Source organism: Saccoglossus kowalevskii, chromosome 14 (genome assembly GCF_978046115.1).
Source record: "Saccoglossus kowalevskii chromosome 14, keSacKowa6.1, whole genome shotgun sequence".
NCBI lineage: Eukaryota > Metazoa > Hemichordata > Enteropneusta > Harrimaniidae > Saccoglossus > Saccoglossus kowalevskii.
Window position 1 is genome coordinate 20,418,817 of NC_140654.1, and position 12,515 is coordinate 20,431,331.

Genomic DNA, 12,515 nt, shown 5'->3' on the forward strand with positions numbered 1-12,515 from the left:
TCAATATGTACAATACAATAGAAAGGCATAGCACATTATCCAAATATTAAATTGTATTCTAGCACTCCCGCTACGAGATATTGGTGGCTCTTTCATCTCCACTTTCTGAACAACAAATTTGCTGTGTAAACCAAACGGCAAAAGTTCAGGCGAAATCGCCCTGCCGATCTCGGAGAAATCCTTCGCATCCAGCACTATGACCATTCCTGTAAAACGAACGTAAGTCATTAGATTGAATACGTAAAACATAATGTAACTCGAATAAACTATTGTAAATAATGTTTGTATTCAGGCTTCGTGAATGATTGACAGTTACTGTTCATTAACTACATAAATATCTTGTATTAACATGGCCATCATATATTACATCGGTTTAGAATACAAATCTAGCGTTACCTGTCTCAGTATGTGTGTCCAGTACACCGACAAGTACAACACCATCGTCTTCGTCAACGGCGTCAAGAGTAGGAACAAATATTGGCTCACTTGTTATCAAACCATTGTATGGACCCCAATACAGTGCTGCTTTTGTTTCCACGTTCAACTGTGTGCAATTAATAGATTCATAACTAAATGATATGAGTATAAATATAATATAATTGGGGTTCGTGTTTAAGTAAATATAAAGTCGACGTCAGCATACCTGTGGAAATTTTCACTTTTATTTTGATTTTTCAAAAATTTATAAAACGGTTACTTCAGACCTTGATACATCATCCCAGGTTTACAAAAGATCGACATTGCAAAATAACGTTGCTTAAATTAGTGTTTTAAAACGCTAGAAGAAAAGACTACAACTGCCGTTTCATGCATATTTGCATAATGTTTATCTTTGGAAGGGTTTAAATGATAACATCTTATCTGTATACTCTGTTGTTGACGATTCTGATGTAACGGGTGATAAGCTTCCAGTTGCAAACAATGCGTGTTTATCTAACGTCCATTGCCAGCATCATTGTCAGTCGTGACTTCGTCGGAGAAACATGGTCATACAGTCCGGGCATACAGTACTCCTTTCGTCCAACCTTTCGCTTTTACATCGACCGCTTATCGCTTAATTTCCGACCATGCGGTCTTGTCTGACCGGAAACCGACCGCATTTTAATCGCGTTTTTTTCCGCTAGCTCGCTCATTGAAACACCGACCGCTTACCCAAACACGGATCACTGGCACATGAGTGGTCGAAATGGTGGTTTTGATAGTAAAGTTTGAACATACAACTAGTATTACCGGTAACTATTATTAAATTCTGAACGACACCTCAAATCTAATTGTTGTATGACACTTGTATCGTGAAAGCAACTGAACTGTGACCTCTTGTTACATGTTTTGGGTGCTTGTTCTATTTTTTATTATTTTAATGACAGTTACGTGAAAAAAGCATAGGTAACTCATTTTGACAGAGTAGAGAAACGAGGAAATGTTAATGATTAATTCCAAAAATAACGATACCGAATCCACGTCGGTCCATGTCTGGTAAAATTTGACATTCAATTTTCAAAAATAAGTCACGATCATTGAATGAGTTCAGTCTATACCGTACCGTAAAAGTGTTCCCACAACAAATATTTTTGACTAAAAACGGCCACATGCCCTGAAAAAATCGAACAGAGCTTGACATGTATGAATAATTTATTGGGCTTAAAAAACGTGTCAAATTTAGTTATAGTCATAAATATTTGGTGGCCAGTCGATGAACAATTCGTAACTCAGGATTCACACGGAAGTCCTTCAGGGCTGAAAATCATCGACCCTACTCTGGTTTACTGTATTTCCCAACTCGCAGAGAAAACTGATTCGCCGTGGACTCTAAATGTATCTAAGCCTAGTATTTTCTTTCTGAACTGAGGTCAAATTCCATCCGTTTGTCAAAATATACCGATGTTTTTCAAAGAATGTTGAAGCCGGTCACAGCACAAAAACACTATGTGAATCGACGCCGGAAATTGGATGGTACGACGACCTTTCAATTAGCGTCAAATATGCTTTGTTACAACATCATTGATTGGTTGAAAGTCACATGATCGGAGCACAACCTGGGTCACAGAACCATATTTGTCCGTATTATCAACAGGACAAACTCGCAAAAGAACCACACCCACATTTTCAATCTTTTTTAGAGCGGAAGTTGCCAACAAATGTCAAAAAACTCGTGAATTTCGTGGATTCGAATAAAATAAAGCAAGCGATTGATAAGAATGATTATTAATATTTTCCCCGATGCTCTTCGAATTTTTAGTTGTTGTTTTTTATTTCAAGGTAAGAAATGGCTAGTTGCATCGACTTCAAGGCGGTTGTTTCACCGCGAACAACTCCAGCTCTGTTGTAGTTTTGCGATGTAATTAAAATATATATTATAATAATAATAGTACTTGTTAAATTATTTGGGGTCTCAGCCCACAAATTACGGACATGATCCCCATGAATTACGGTAAATGTTTGTCCCGTTTCGGCTGATTGTGTTGATCGACGCCCTTCCTAAATTCAGTATGGAGAAACCAACTGGGATCGACATTCCAAACAAATTATTGGGACACGGTAAACAGACATTCCAAACAATCAAAATTATCAACGAAAACGAGATTTTTCTAGATATTTACAGACATACTGTCATTAAAAACATATGTAAAATTAACAAATACACAAAGAGGTGTAATATAAGGTTTTATTTTAGGCTTAGAAATATTTCCTTTCACTCAGCCCTTGCATGAAACTGCCATTTAGCTTCATGGTCCTTCAGCTTGTCTTTGCCTCGGGGAAAAACAACAATAATTATACAAAACACATTGCGAAGACTCAACAATCAGGAAAGAAAACCCAGACAAGATGTCGTACTTGTGTTGAAATACATTTTGTATTACACGTCAGAATATTGTTCAAAATAAAATATTCAGTCCAAGCCAAATCGAGGTCAAAGGGTCAGATTGCGTGCATATAATTATAGATAGTTAAAACAAAAAGTATTTGAACTTTTGTCAGCTGTTGAACATTCATAAAAAACAGAAAGACAATTTATAAGACAATGTGAACCTCGGAAATGTTTCTATTAATCCTAATTTCAAATGCGCGCGAGCGAGCGAGCGGGCGGTGATATTTCGGGGTTTGCGCGGTCAAAAATAAAGCGGAAATTGTCCGGTCGAATTCAACGAGCGGTCGCAAAAGCGAGTGAAAAAGGTGATTGGAAAGCGGAAGCGGGTGGGAGGTTGTGCGAAATAAGTACTGTAACTTTGCGCAACTTTCTTTTAAATCGTTTTATTTTCCAAGTCAATTATCTATTTTACTAATACCATTTTTTATAACGCAATGGTGAAGAAAAGAAAACGTTGACAGACGAGGCAAAGAAAAATCTGCCACTCAGTGTCGCAGCCTGAAACAGCAATTTTTTTCAAACATCGGCCATTTTGCTTCACCATGAAAACCGTTTTATTAGATCTCTTATCAGAGACACTTGAAGGATTAGCATGTTTGTAAACTGTCAGCGTGTACAGTGGGACAGTAATGTTTGTCAGAGGATTATCCCTCGTTGTGCGTTTGCATAACAATGGAAACCCGAACGTTCCTGGAGTACGGACTCAAATGCCAGCAGTTTTCTTCATTTTTCACGCTCGAGCATGAAATTATTCATTATCTGACACTCTTTATGAGTTCTATGATATCAGAGGTTAATACTTTTGGCCATTTTTAGTGTATATTTATAATAATGCAGCAAATCTACAGTGTTTCATTAACCAAAACTGTTTTTCGCGTTTTTCTCGAGTTGAAGTTTTGACTGAGTACGACTCATTGGGACCGCCGCCAAATGAAGTGCGTTCGGACTAGGACATTCAAACTCGCAGTTGTCGTTCAAAAGATAATGATGGTGCGAAATATGTCTGGGTTTTTAAAGAAAATGCTTTGTCACAGAATAATAGTCTGTTAAAGGTGCCAAGTATGAAATAATTTGGGGACAAAAAAACAAACCTGCATAGAAATCGGAATTATAGGTCTTTTGATTACCGGGGACACATTTCAATGGACTTGATTACGGACAATGCATGACGTAAATTTCACCAGGAAATTCCGCAGTGTGCCCTCGCAATCGCGGACTTAGTAATTTTTACAAGGTTCACCATTTTTGATGTCACGTGATAATTATGTAAACAATGACTGTCCAGTTTGTGCGAACTTGTACCTCTATACTTAGTCTTTTGAAATATATAAGCTAAATTACTGTTCTGAACGAGACAACAGACAGAGAATGTTTTATTCGAAAACGTCACAAAACATTCTCGCTACCTTAATACCAAATTATTATGAACATTTAGAACTCCGGTCCCATAAACCTATGTAAATGAATTATTCATTATTCAGTAAAACGACACCAAGTTGATGTTATGTCCCACAGTCACGGTTATTGGGTACAGGGTATTTATTTAATTTATATAACATATACATGTTCGTGGGCACTTGCAGTCCTTTATTTTGTTTCACATTTTGTATATGTAGACAGTAATGGTTTAACGCTGTTTACATTTTGGAATTTTACCCCAAGTGGAACATACTAAAGATACTCTTAATTTGCATAACTCACAAGGCTATAAATAAATATTAGAAAATATAATCAGTGTAAAAGGCGACGTCAGATACTACTAGTATTACATTTACTTTACCACTAATTTACATATTGCAAAGCAATAATCGTTCCGTTGATGTGATAGATGTGACCATTTTGTAAGTGCCCATAAAAGCTGTACTGGGTGAACGATTATACACATAACTCATTCTCCCAACTTGTATTTTGTAGTTATTAAGGAAAGTTTGAAGTTGATTAGCTTATATGATTTTACTAAGATTCCTGTGCAACTTCCACGTGCTCTTGTAGTTTTGCTCATTGAATTGTGGATGGTACGTTTAATTCACTTAATCCTTGAAAATTACAATTGATAGTTGCACTAGAATTTCATAACAAAACAGACTCCCATATTTGAAGATGATCAGATAAAAAATGTTTGAGTTAGTGTAACCAAAAGAATAAAACTATTTTAATTGAAATTTAAAGAATATTTTGGAAAAATAAACATACAACATGTACCATATTTCAATTTGGCTGAGTTCGTGAGCTAGTTAATATAATATCCAAGTTGAAAGGTAGGAAAAATAAATGTTTGTGTTATTGTAACCATACGACAACAAATGACACGAAGTCAACGACGACAACAACAAGAACAACAACAACGAAGACAAACATTATTCCCTAAACGTACATTTGACATCATTTCTGGGAGCTAGTCGAATTTGAAACCCCTTCACCAACTGAATTACCAAAACGTAGATAATACATTTGATAAACTCATGGATGCCATGGTCTTTTAAAATGTGTAGCATGTTCTGTATGTGATAAAGCTGCATTTAAAAAACAAACAAAAAAAACAAGCAAAAACCACATTCTCACGAACCTGCGTTTATACATTAACACCTTCAATTCATTATTGAGGTGGTACATTTTGTTGCAGTCGTAGATAGTTTCTCATAGCGGATGCTTAAAATCTGAAGAAATTTGTGACTTAACTGCGGAATCACAATTTCTTTAGTTTGTGACGAAAGTGAGGCTGTACACCAAGCGAATTTGAATAGCAAACAATAGGTTGTTAGCATCCATGTAATAATCGATGTTTACTGACAAAAGATAACACTGCGAGAAGAACAACAGCAGGAAAACAGTTCTTGTTCATTACTGCCACTGGCGGGATTTAAACACATACGTATCATGCCAAAGAGACAACGGGCTCATTGTATTCCCATTGACCTTGTATCGTTGCGATCACTAAACTGCATTGTACCATCCCTGTATAGCATACAAACAATTTATCAACTTACCTTGATAACCGTATTTGGTACTGGGTCTAACCCTGCCATGTACGCATACGTGTAGGGTTTAGTGTTATAATTATAATAGTTGATGGTTGAAAAATCAACAACTTGATAGCCCGATGGATAGAGATCAATTCTGTCAATAAGCATCCAATCGTTCATATCAACTACAAACCGCTCTACCACTGTTCTCTTTGTGCCCTAGATAAAAACAATGATTGTAATATTGCGAAACTTAGCCAGAAAGTTTGTCAAATTGTAATAACAGCTATAGGCAGATCGCCAACATTTAATGTATAGTTGTGCTCAAAAATATTTGTTTGCATGCAACATTGCAAATTGATGTTTATGAAATAACTTACTGGTCCTGCTACAATTTCTTCCAAATCGAAATATCTGTATACATCCCACGAGTATGTCATCATATCTAAGTACATTTTGCCATCCAGTTCATAAGAATTGAGCTGCAACACACAAATTAATCATCAATTCTTTTGTTTATCCACATGTATATATCTCAATAGTGATAGCTTATTATCATGATTCTTTACTTTTTCATCAATCGATATTTTCCCATTATACAATCGTCAGATAATGGACAAAACACAGAATTATTCGAAGAGTTAACTCTGCTTTTGTATGTTATATCAAAAAACAATATTCGTATTCGTATAATACATGGCGGACTATAGCATGTTCAAACAAAATATAAAAATCTTTGCAATTTTTTTTCCGAATTATTTGTGTAAACAAAATTTAAATAAATTTCAAATTGCAGAGGCGGCGGGACAAAATTTGGTATGGTGGGGCGACATCTGCTCACTATCCCTGCATTTTTAGAGGCAAATTTTGCTGACACAAAAAGTTTCAGCTTGGTTTGGGGGAGACGCCGGTGCCACCGCCACTGAATTTTGATGTTTCCAGTATATACATTTTATAATAATGAATTTATATGGATAATGCTCAGAATAAATTATCGTGCTACTGGCACATAAATTTTCACACATCATGTTGAGATTTGAGAATGTGAACTGCACTGATAACATTCAGTTTTAGGCCATGGTATAGAAGAAAACTACGTCAGAATACAAGCCAATCATCTGTATAGCTTAATTGAGTTATTGTGTTAAACTGATCATTCGGCATATAAAAATATATATAATATATCGCCTGATAAATTAACTATAATGTTAACTGGTGTATCTAAAATAATGTTCAGCCATGTATCAGTTGTCCAGTCTTTTATACCTGATGTGTTATAAACAACCCATCTGGTGTGGAGAATTCGCCTACTACTTCATTGGTTTTACGGCTTATGAAAACAAATCTCGTCGGAATATCTGATCGAAATTCATAACCGGTCAGGAAGGTGGGCAGTACTGGGTCATCTGGGTCCGACACTGAAATAGGAAATTTGCAGTCAATAGTTTATGTTATGAACGCTCTACCAAGTACAATTGATAACATGTTCAATGGAAATAAACATTTATTTTAAAACAAAATTCAACACAATATATATATGTTGTTGAGCCTGTTTTCTTATCTCCCTCGGAAGTCACGAGCAAGAACTGATCAACCAGTGGTTTTAATGAATGCACAGTGTAAAATTGTTGGGAGTCCAATATAAGACTAACGTGAAACTTTATACACCTAGATTTGGGTGAGGTACCACAACGTAGTCACATAGCGACACTTGATGTGATGGCACTCTACACCATAATACCTAGTATTACAGAAGCCAGTAGTGCTTGCCAGAAAGCCGTTGAACTTAGACATGTTCAACTTCCACCCACTTCTAACAATATAAATTGGCTAACAATTATACCTAATAACAATAGTTTTCAGTTTAACAACAATAACTAATGCGTCTGGCAATATATGGACATAACTCCACACATTACTATTATCATGTGCACCATCATCCAACCACTTCGTATAATTTATGTTTCATAGATGACATATTCACCATATTTGCATACTATTTTATAAATATTATGATTTCAACTACCGATCGCACGAGACCATTACATATACTATATTACACTCAGATGTCAAAGTTCATATTTATCCGACATTAAGTTGATCTGAGATGGAATTGTTGTCAACGTTCAGTACGTAAAGATGAGAACGTGTTACTTGTTTAATATTGAAGTTTTTGATGTTAAATATGTCAATATTCACTCAAAACTAGCATTTAATAGAGTACCATAACTACAAAATAAATTATCACATAACATGCAACATTACAAACGCAATATATTTAATCGCATGCAAACAATGTCAAAAACAATACGTAGGGGAGACAAAGACACAACTGAGAACCAGATTTACCAACCATTTTGCAAAAGTATTTCAATAGCATCAACCATCCTAAAAACGACATGTCATTTATAAGCATAATCAAAATAAATAAATAAGACAACAAGCTACGCAAGAAATAGAATCTATTTCGATAGAAAAATGGCTGCAAGAAAACTACCCATACACTAAGGAATCAATACTGGACAATGGGCGAGCATCATACGCTAAGAGCCACCTATCAGCTACTATCGGACACTCCTACACCTGCGGCATGATATTTTACACCATTTGTAGTCACCGAAGAAGCCAACTTTTAGGGGAGAAAGGTTGACTCCATTCAATCAAGTGAGCAGTAAACATACAGAGTGTTGAGATGCAATTCCAGCGTATACACTGTAATATACATTGTGCTGTATGCGTAAAATTCCGTTCAGAAAATGTGCGAAATCTTAGCCGCTTTTTTGAATTATTCCTACCTGGCAATAATGTTTTTCAAAGGGAATCCCGCACTATGATCTCCCGAACCAGTTGAATTTTACAATGTCTATAAATTGTGTTCCAACAATTACATAGCTTTAAAGACATGTAATAATGAATATTAATGTTGAATATGGAAACCACGGTAACAAATGTACATCGATTGAAAAAAAAAACCATGAATGATAAGCAAGTACACATATGTTAAAGATTTAAGTCCATGATAAATAACAGAATTGTTTTGTGAAAAAAAAGTGAGGAATAATTGTTTATTCAGTCCTTTACTTGTTTATTCTGTAAAAAAATGTCTGATTTTTTGGTTATATCATTTTGTTATACAAATACCAATATAGTATACAATATAGTCAACTCACGTAGGTTTTTGCATACATCCATGAAAAAATTCGATGTTGGAATAATAAAATAATTCTCAGTTATAGCAAAAGAATGGAGGTAACCACCGGGTAGATCAAAGTCGGGGTAACCATCATCCACGCACTGGCTCAGATTGAAGGGACCGCCTGCTAAGTAAGACGCTAATGGTATCCGTTCGTCATTCTGGATTTTATACACCATTCGCCTTTGAATATATTAATAAATAACATTAATTTACGACACAACAGAAAAGCTTAATAAATAAATTATTTAATTAATTAATTGTGTTGTACAAACACAATTATATTGACGCATCAGTTGTTTGTGGTTTATTTTTGGAAATCGTTTTCGGACACGTTATTTTTTACATTTGAATTTGTGGGCAATTCACTCATCTCGGACACATCCACACAAAACATGGTCTCATGCCTATTGAGCATTTGTTTGCAGAGCCAGTGCGCCCTCTGTGACACAACAAAAATATGCACTTATATACAATATATCTTACTTTATATTATACATACCACGCATTGATGTTTTCACTATCACGCATATCAAACATGAGTGCAGAACTATACAGTGTTACACCGTCAGCATCAGTGTGTTCGTGTGCCGGATTATTCAAGTTCACCATATATGGAGGCAGCCCGAAGTTAACATCTTTGAACGGATATGTTCCCTTGGTGTCAAGAGTCTCAAGATCGATCCATAGTCCTATGAATGACATGTTAACTTGTATATATTCAAGCACAGGCAATAAGGAAATTACATACAATAGATTTGCGAGAAATTTAGCCTTGCGCTGTGGTCAAATATACGTCAAAACAAACAAAATGAATTGTGCGTTTAATGTGCCTCGTTCGTCGTGCTTTTGTAGCTTAAAAGCGCTGTATATGTCTTATTGAAACCATGTCCAACATAACTCCATAGCTTTATCTCAACATAGCCTTAACCAACGTAGCTTTAACTCCAATATTACAACCCAATATTTGTCGTGTTTTACCACCGTAGTCGCACAGTCCTAATGCATAGACATAAATATTTTGAAAACTATACAGGTAACTAACCGAAACTAGCTTCTGTCACGGTTTCGACATTATCTCCAATCTTCCAGAAAGCAATATTTGGATTAAGGGCAGAATAATCGTTGAAAACGGACCATTTCTCGAACTGTTCCTGGTGCTACATGAGAACGTGAACTCAGATTAATAGTAAAGACTGATTGAAACATTGTGTTTCTTTATAAGTCAGCGTGAGGTTAGGTTCAGTAATGTGAAAATGGTGTAGATATGTGGGACATTTCTTTCAAATCGACTATATCAAATCTGTAAAAAGCAGTTAACAATGTCATTGAATGAAGACTACAAATGAAAAGAATATCGATGATGTCAACTGCGTCACTTGGACTAATTTACATCATTACTTTACTGGTATAACGAAGGCTGTGCGATTTATTTTAATGAATTTTCAATTCCTATCACAATTCAAGTGACCGAGTACTCCTGTTCACTCAGATACGATTTGACTATGCATTAACTAACTATGCATTTAACTATACATACAATAGGAGAATACGTCGTTGCCCAGGCGACCTTAGATACGTCCATATCCCACTCGTAATAATCCCACGTTTTATAGCTTTGAGTCAAATAAAATCTGGAAAAAATTAACATACACCAATGTAATGCGGTTGCACAGAAAATGCCTGCAAATTTGTCTACAAATAGCATAAATCTAGCTTTATGTTGACACATAGTATTCACAGCTTGTGATAATGGATCAGTTTTGATGTTTTTTTATATTTTTACTGTGTTATTACAATTTATTTTTTATTGTTACGTAATAGTTTTGTATTTATCCAGAATCAGATTTATTCTTCAAGTTAGATAAAGTTGTGTTAAAGGAAGGTTACACCGCGTATGTTTGACATTTGTGTTGATAAATATTGATTTAGCCAGAATCCACGGCGCTTTTCTAAAAAAATACCAGTACTATTTTTGACCTGGGTGCAACGTGCACTAAATACCACCGGTGACTCTTTCTTTACCTTCCAACCACCAAGGAAATTGTACAGTTAAAGCTTAGAAACGTATTTGTTTATACTCGTTGATCTGCGCAATAGTCAAAATCGCCATCTTGTTTCATGTGCGACTCATATCTCGTGTATGCGTGGCGCGACGACTACCATTCAAGCTATCAATTTATACTTTGATTTGATTTCAAACATACACCCTGAAAGACGTGAGGCTGAATATAAATAGATATTATTGATATTGAGCATAAAAGAGAACAACACAATATCGTAAAAATTGTACAGGCAAGGTGTTGTAGAAGCTGCCATCTATTCATGAATTGCGTGTGAATTCCAAAATGAACTTTGCAATTTGTATATATCAAAAAGTAACTAAATGATTGAGCAATACACTCACACAACTCTAAGAAGAATTTTAAATCGTGACATATCGATTATCATTCTGTCACATCAATCGAAGTCATATTTATTTTTTGACATGTTCATCTAACTGTACTATCAACAACAACGAAAATATGGGGGCAAAATATCAGGAATAAATAAAACGTTGCTGTTAAGTTTCAATCTTGCGATCTCAGAACAAAACACGCGTCATTATAGGATGCCTGGTCTAACACGAGACAATGCAAGTTAACTCGCTAGTTGAGACCTAATCGCGATTTAATCATTTTATTACTGCAGAGAATGTGGGTGAATCGATTGATATATAACATACTTAGTTCCGTATTCCACCATACCATCACGCATTTTAAACGATGCCACTCTTCCTAATCCATCAAACGCGTGGGTAATTTTGGATCCAAGTTCAGGGTTACTCCAGTTACCATATGTACCACCAGACTGCTTTAAAAAGTACCCTGTAAAATTTGGTAAATGTACGTTACTACAAAATTACGTTTTAATCACGACTTTATTAACTAATTGTATTCATGAGTTTATATGCGTAACATTAAAGGGCGGCAGTCGTCGCGCCGCGTCCTGTTCGATATGGGACTCATAGCGACGTATACAACGCGTGTAAAATACATTGTTTATTTACATAAAATCCGAACACGCGCTGCGCGACGACCACCGCCCTTTTAAATACTTGTCATACCTTCAATCCAGTCTGGTATCTCCCCATGTATTTCAGTCGGCATATACGGTCTTTCCCTCGAGATTGTCCCGAAGTAAGTATCGTATATGTTGTCTGGTACATCCCAGCAATTTGCCATAGATGCAAACAGACATGACACAATCATTTTGAATAGCATACGAGATAACATCCTGAAAGCAATATGACATATGTTAACAGGAGTAAGTAAGGTAAACGTGTTTAATGCTTCTGTTAACACATAACATATTAAGTGCAACGCTTAAAATCTCAGACGAGGTCGGTAATGTTATCAGTTCTTTTTAATGTGTACACTGGCTTCAAAATACGTTGCGCCAACGAATTTCATGACGTGTGTTTTACATTAAACAAGTCAGCACAGGTTTA

At 35.6% G+C, this 12,515-nt stretch overlaps 1 protein-coding gene across 1 annotated transcript; it reads right to left on the minus strand.

The window, feature by feature from the left end:
* Nucleotides 1–12,276, minus strand: LOC146734541 (beta,beta-carotene 15,15'-dioxygenase-like). The gene is made up of 11 exons (XM_085507506.1): nucleotides 12,132–12,276; nucleotides 11,751–11,892; nucleotides 10,566–10,659; nucleotides 10,071–10,185; nucleotides 9,528–9,717; nucleotides 9,003–9,208; nucleotides 7,099–7,250; nucleotides 6,213–6,314; nucleotides 5,857–6,051; nucleotides 397–544; nucleotides 1–206 (listed from the first exon to the last, which is right to left on the minus strand). Exons 1-11 carry the CDS (start codon nucleotides 12,274–12,276, stop codon nucleotides 1–3), a joined length of 1,695 nt encoding a protein of 564 aa, XP_085363632.1.
* Between the last annotated feature and the right edge of the window lie 239 nt (nucleotides 12,277–12,515).